The sequence below is a fragment of the Brachyhypopomus gauderio genome, chromosome 13 (assembly GCF_052324685.1).
Source record: "Brachyhypopomus gauderio isolate BG-103 chromosome 13, BGAUD_0.2, whole genome shotgun sequence".
Classification (NCBI taxonomy): Eukaryota; Metazoa; Chordata; class Actinopteri; order Gymnotiformes; family Hypopomidae; genus Brachyhypopomus; species Brachyhypopomus gauderio.
The window spans coordinates 4,253,431-4,260,879 of NC_135223.1; the positions used below are offsets into that span (position 1 = coordinate 4,253,431).

General features: G+C 46.9%; 1 protein-coding gene across 1 annotated transcript in view; it reads left to right on the forward strand.

The window, feature by feature from the left end:
- Nucleotides 1–3,060, forward strand: part of sbk1 (SH3 domain binding kinase 1) — a 7,106-nt gene extending 4,046 nt beyond the window's left edge. Inside the window, exon 4 of the mRNA XM_076971576.1 lies at nucleotides 3–3,060. Coding sequence (XP_076827691.1) covers nucleotides 3–770 — 768 coding nt within the window. The 3' untranslated portion in view covers nucleotides 771–3,060. The remainder of the gene's footprint in view (nucleotides 1–2) is intronic.
- The last annotated feature ends 4,389 nt before the right edge of the window (nucleotides 3,061–7,449 follow it).

The window sequence follows — 7,449 nt, forward strand, 5'->3', positions numbered from 1 at the left end:
AGTCGGGTTTGCCCGAGGACATGGTTAAGCGCTGTATCCAGCAGCTCGGCTTAGCTCTGGACTTCATGCACAGCAAGAGTCTGGTTCACCGCGACGTCAAGCCGGAGAACGTCCTCCTCTTCGACGGCGAGTGTCGACGGGTGAAGCTGGCCGACTTCGGCATGACGCGGCGGGTGGGCAGCCGCGTCAAGCGCGTCAGCGGCACCATCCCGTACACGGCCGCCGAGGTCTGCCAGGTCACAGGGTCGGAGGGCGTCGTCGTGGCCACCACCCAGGACGTGTGGGCCTTTGGCGTACTGCTGTTCTGCATGCTCACCGGCAACTTCCCCTGGGAAGCCGCGTTGCCTAGCGATGCCTTCTACGCCGAGTTCCAGCGCTGGCAGAAGGGGGCGTGTCCGCCGGGGGCGGTGCCCTCGCAGTGGCGGCGTTTCTCGGACGACGCCCTGCGAATGTTCGTCCGGCTGCTGGCGCTGGAGCCGGAGCGGCGCTGCGGCGTGAAAGAGGTTTTCTACTTCCTGAAATACGACCTGCTGACTCATCACCGGCGCCGAGCTTCCTGTAGGGCCTCGAGGGGCGTGGTCACGCGTGCCCACAGACACGCCGAGCCCTCCCCTCCGTCAGGAACGTCCTGTCTTCGGCCCACCCCGCTCAAACGTAGCATCCTGTCAGAGCCACACTCCTCGAGGGAAGAGGCTTCCAAAAGCCCCTCCCCCAATCGTCAGGACAAGACTAAAATGGTGATGGCCACACCCATTGAGATTTGCGTATGAAACCACGTCCAGAAGATAACAACCGTTTAGTTATAAAATCTATGAAATATTAGCACTCCTCTACTTTAATGGGAGGATTACAATTCATTTTAAAGGGATTCATGCCAGTGAGCTGTAGGGCTATAGCTGAACTTGCGCTGTTCTTCTTTAATGCCAGTGAAGCTGAACTTTATACAGGATCTCATCAGTACAGGAGTAATTACAGCGCTCACAAGGTCTTATGCTTCCTCTTGAAAAAAAGCACACAATGATAGGATCATTTTTGAGGTAGTTTAGTAACGTGTCTAGGTCAATTCTCCTTGCGGTGTTGCCATGTCTTCAGGTTAAAATTGAGCTGTCCTTTGTGAAATTCAAACCTTCAAAGACCAGTGAGGTCTTCTTCCCATAACCAACACCATGTTACTGAGGAGGCCCTCTCTCCTGTCCCGTGACTCTGCCAGCCAGCCTATCAGAGGGCCAATGATCTCAGAAGTGTTTGACTGAAATGCAGCTGCACAAATGAGACTCTGCGATGAATGTAAACACACTTCCTCATTGATCACACAGACATTCGCAGGAACACAGGACATTACATCACTGTCTTTCACCCAGACTTACAGTACATATGACAGTATCAGTAGATGACAGATACTTTTTGATACGTATGTGAGTGCGCGCATGTGTGTATGTCTGTGTTTAATTGTTCTTGACTAAGGAGATTGTATGGATTGCAGTTAAGAGTTTTGCCTTGCCAAAACAAACCAAGATCAGTTTGATTATTTACAATTCTGTACAGCACTGAATCACTGAAATCAGGTAGGGTTACCATGTAGCTTTTTACAAATTTTTTTATCATAGGAGAGAAAAGACTCTTAAGAGACTTCATTAACTTTGAACATGCCCAAAACCCGCATGTAGCATCCTGAACATTAGTACATGTTTACAGAAGGTGGATAAATACTAGCTTAGAATACTTCAAAACAGACAAAACAAATTTTTTTAAATGTTATTTAGAGTATCTCAGACATTTCAAATAAGAAGGGTAGAGCGTGATAGTCAAAACAGTGCAGCATCAAGACAGAAACCGCCCAGCAAGTAGCAAGTAGCAAGTGTCGGGTAGCAAGATAACTATTAAATGATGTAGCGAGGTGTGTCATCCAGAGTGAATGCACTGATCTCAGATCATTCTTTTCTTGTCATATTGTAAAGAATGCCGCAGTGGGAACAGAGGGAGCTGATCTTAAATCAGCTGTCCTATATGCAGTATGGGCCCTGGGACCTATTCAGGAAGGAAGATCATGGAATCCTTTCTCTGACTTACACTCTGTGACTTCCTGGAAGAAGGCATGGGACTCGGATGTCGCGGCTGACGTCGGCTCCTGTTAGGAGGGACATGTGAGCTCATGGAAGACATTACAGGGACTCGCTGCATCTCCAGCACCCAAGAAGCTCTCCGACTCCCCAGCTAGGGGACTCGCGCCTTTACTTTATGCCTTTATTTCACCTGATCCAAAGAATGACATCACCATCAGCGAGTTCAGAGAGGCACTTATGAATGACATCATCAGTGAGCTCAGAGAACCATTTATGAATGATGTCATCAGTGAGGTTAGAGTCACTTATGAATGACGTCACCATCAGTGAGCTCAGAGAATCACCTATGAACGACATCACCATTCGTGAGCTCAGAGAGTCACTTCCGAAAGCACAGGAGCAAATCACCCGAGGACGATCGAGCAGGCGCCAAAATGCTTTCGCATTTAATTTCTCAATGTCCCCTAAACCTTGAGTCCATGTGCTGCAGAGATGGATGGAGATGGACGGAGATGGTGCGCTGCTCTGGCCTCCACCTCAAGTGGAGGGAATGTGCTGGTGTGAGAGCTTGTCTGAGTCAATGAACTAGTCCAGGTCTTGGAGGTGACCAACGTACCTTGTTTATACTGGGACGGACTGGAAACCTTACCCCATGGAATGGCTCCCCCAAGCTCGACCTGCGCTGAAGGATGGCACGATCTGGTTTGTGGACTGCTGGGCATCCCACACCTTCCAGGGTGCTCAGATGTTTTGCTCTGTATGCTGTACACACGAGTAGCTCTTAGAAATCCCTATTGGGTCACATGTGTGATTGGCACGTGCACAACCCGCCCCCACCCAAGTGCATGACTTGATATGACTTGACATTTCACCTCGTATGTTACGCGTGCGTGTTAGCTGATATAGAAACGCTTGGAGTGCTCTCTCAGAGATATGTTCTTTCACTAGGGCAGTATGTGTTTTTAATTGCATCAGACAAGTGAAACAGGTCATTAAAGTTGTGACACGGCTGACTGGTTCACTTTCTGCCTCTTTCTGTTTCTTCACCTCTCTCTCTCTCTCTCTCTCTCTCTCTCTCTCTCTCTCTCTTTCTCCCTTTTGCCTTGTTGCTGTTTTTGTTCTTCTCTTCCTCTACTCTTTTTGTCCCGTCCTCGGGTGACTGAAGGTCACCATGGAGGTAAAAGCTCCGTGTGCTTCCTCCTGTTATGTGCTAATGAACTGGGTCTACAGGCTGTTGTAGAGGGGATCCTGTCTCCGTTACAGGGAGATATGGGAGGGGGGAGGAGATATGGGAGGAGATATGGGAGGGGGGAGGAGATATGGGAGGAGATATGGGAGGGGGGAGGAGATATGGGAGGAGATATGGGAGGAGGGAGGAGATATGGGAGGAGATATGGGAGGAGATATGGGAGGGGGGAGGAGATATGGGAGGAGATATGGGAGGAGGGAGGAGATATGGGAGAAGATATGGGAGGAGGGAGGAGATATGGGAGGAGATATGGGAGAAGATATGGGAGGAGGGAGGAGATATGGGGGGGAAGGAGATGATGTTTGGAGGTTGAAGAGATGAGGGGGTTGTGTGGGTGGGGGAGGAGATATGGGAGGTGATGTGGTAGAAGGAGAAGATGTGGGAGTAGAAGGTGAAATGGGAGGAGGTACAGGAGGAGGTGATGTGGGAGGGATGTGGGAGGAGAAGGTGAAGTGGGAGGAAGTACAGGAGGAGGAGATTTGGGAGAAGAAGGAGGAGATGTAGGAGAAGGAGGAGATGTGGCAAGGGACTGATATTAACTGCCAGCTTTTCAAGCTTAGGCCTGTCAGAGACAGAGGTGATGGAGACGTTTTTGATGTGTATGTATGTGTGTGTGTGTGTGTGTGTGTGTGTGCTCATTAAGGCATGGTGAAATAGAGCATTGAGATCCATTCTAGAGGGAGTCCAGCAGAAAACGGGAGAGAGTTATAGAAGGAAAAAGGGAGGGAGGGAGGGAGAGAAAGTGAGAGAGAAAGAGGACAAATGCAGATGAGTGGGGAGGATTCTTATTCTGAAATCCTTTAATATCCCTTAATAATCGCACACAGATGAGAAGGCATACAGTGGAATTCCTGATCCCAAACCCATATTAACATATTAACTGCTATGTTGGTGTATATTTAGCACACTTCCCGCTCACCCGTTCAGCTCTCACTGAAATCACGTGTTGTCACTAAAGCATAAAGACACGCTGATTAAACACGGGGACATCTGGGCCGCTTGATTGCAGTGATTGTTAATTGCCTTTTTAAGAGAACCAAAAAAATCCCACATTTGTTTTGCCTCTTTCATACAAAAACACAACACAGACGCTTAAACACACGCAAAGCACACACACACAAAGAGGTCAGTTTGCAGTGTGATGTTCTAGTAATTCTGTGTGGTACTGATAAATGTCCATACTTTCCCCAGACACGTTACTGTGTCCAGTTACACCAACATCCTGACAAATATTATCCACTAAACAGCAACGAAATCAAATACATATATACATATATATACATACTGTATATAAACATCATACATATATATATATATATATATATATATATATATATATATATATATACAGACACACACACACACACACATATATATATGCCAAGTGGGAGCAACTGACTTTGAATGAAGTATAGACTCATCTCCTAAAATGGTTGATTTCATTTTATTTTCCTGTGGACTCGTTTTACACAAGCGACTGCATCCCTTGACAATCAGAATGTACCACTGTCAAGATTTTCCTGTTTTTTGGTCAAAGGTGTAGCGCTAAATTTAGTCCGCTCGTTCCAAACAGGTTATGTTCCCGTTCCCGGATGTGTCGGGCAACGTGTACGCTCACAAGCAAGGCAGCGTTTTTCAACTCGTTAACCTCCAGACACTAACGAAGGACAGGCTGCTCTCTGATGGTTGTCAGCGGCGCAGAGCACTGATTTCTGCTACTACCACAACAGAAGAAACAGCCACTTTTGCAGGAAGTGAGATTCATGTATTACTATGGCAACCCTGCAGACTGCTTCCAGTGTTGTCAGTTTCTCGAACGTGGTGAATGCCCCGTATCTCCTTTATTATTCTCCCTCTCCTTCTCTTTATTATTCTCTCTCTCCTTCTCTTTATTATTCTCTCTCTCCTTCTCTTTCCATCCTTCCTATTTCTGCATTTCAGAGGGAGACTCACCTTCTCAAAATGGACAGCAATTAAAGACCAACAGTGCTGATGCTTACACACACTTGTCCTTGCCACAAACACACACCCCACACACACACACACACACACAGACGAGCAGAAATGGAGTTCTATTTTCAGCCAATCTCTAGAGACCGAACTAGACAGACGAGTGAGTGAGAGAATATTACGGACTGTGTGATAATTCTCCAAATTTCTGATTACAAAAGCACTCTCTCATTACCGTTCTGTGAGTGTGTATGTGTGAGTGTGTGTGTGTGTGTGTGTGTGTGTATGTGTGTGTGTGTGTGTGTGTGTGTGAGAGTGTGTATGTGTGTGTGCCCTAGTGCGTTGTTGGAGGGGCTGTGATATATTTGACCCCCACCTCGTCCTCCTGCCCTGCTGGGGCCTCTCCCACTCGATGTGTCTGTCAGTCCGTGGGGCCCCAGAGAGTGTGGAGGGGCCACATCTAGTCGGAGGTGGGGGGGGGGGGGGGGGGGGGGGGGGGGATTTGTCCTCTGTACTCAGCAGAGAGGAGGAGATGAAAGAACTTATTTCCATTAGTTAACACCAAGTCATGCAGAAAGACGCGTGTGTGTGTGTTTGTGTGTGCGTGTGTGTGCATGTGTGCGCGTCTGTGTGTGTGTGTGTGCTCTTGTGATAGCAACATTCGTTAAAATCTTTGATGTAAAAGCCTTTTCTGGGCTCACATGCTTTCAAACAGGCATGTCCTAATGCTTCTGATCACAGTGCAAACAGGGTGTGTTTGAATGCTTCTGAGAGGAAGAGAAAGAGGGGGAGAGATCGAGGAAGAGAAAGATTTTTTACTGGGGATTCATTTTGTAGGTTTTCATTTCATTTATTTATTTGTCAAACATTCAGCTTTTCCTCACTTTATTTATAAAGCCATTACTGATATGGCAAATAAACTTTAGAACCTTTTGGAGCGGGTGTTCTCACACACACACACCCATGGACAAATGCACACACACACACACACACACACACACGCATGGACAAATGCACACACACACACACTCACACACACGCATGGACAAATGCACACACACACACACACACGCTCATGCACACACACACACACACTCAACTCTGTCTCAACTTTCCCATTTAGTTCGACTCTTGCACTCTCAGATTTGCAGTGAACAAACAGCCCCTTTTTAATAAGTAAACAAACTGAAGGCAGGCCCACGTTCTCATTTCATAGTCAAATTAGCTAATACATGTCATGAATAATTCATTACTGATTTTGCATGTGTAAACACAGTAGTACTGTATTGGTGCCCTTGACTTGTAGAGAGAGTAGTCACAGAAAACCTGAAATTGGTTTCACCTTTGTTATTGCATGCAAACTGTTCCGTGTTTTAAAGACACTCAGCAGACATGACATCTGTCCCCCGGAAACATTCCCGTTAACGTGGCACGCAAACGTGTAATACACCATGATGAAAGAGCGGCACCTGGCACAGCTGAAGCTCGAACCTACGCACAGGCAAGGGGGGTTCTCCCATAAAACAGTAAGTGATGCATTTACCTGGGTCTGTCCTCGGTGCTGTGCTCTGTTTTAATGTAAAGCATGTACAAACACGTCTGTGCTTTACACTCTTCAGCAGACGCTGGGGAAAAAATACTAAAATGTGTCCCGAGTGTGGGTAAAAATGCCCCACATTTTTAACACTACACATGCTGGTCCAACTTTGATCTCTCTTTCTCCGTATCTCCTCTTTTCCCTCTTTCTTTTCCTTTTTTGTGAGAAAAATAGCACATAGCATTCCCATGAGTCTCCTGGGCCAGCCAAGAAGATTTATTACCCAGCATGCTTGGGGGTATCTGTACAATCAATGAAGAAGTGGACAGCAAATCAGAGGGGAGCAACAGACAGAGACAGATAGAGGGATAGACAGATGGACAGATAGAGAGATAGACGGACAGAGAGAGAGAGAGAGGAAGAAGGTGTAAGGAGGAGTTATTTTGGAACGTAAGAAGCTCAGGGGAGAAGCCAAGAAGCAGAAATGACTGATGAAGGGACAAGCGGAAGAGAGAGAAGGAATTTCTAGACATTCAAAGTGTGTACAATTAATGAAGAGAGAGAAAGAGAGAGAGAGAGTTAGACTGTGCATGTGCGTTTCTTCATGCATCCCACTGATGAGACTGCAGTCATGTTTGACTTCTTGTTGC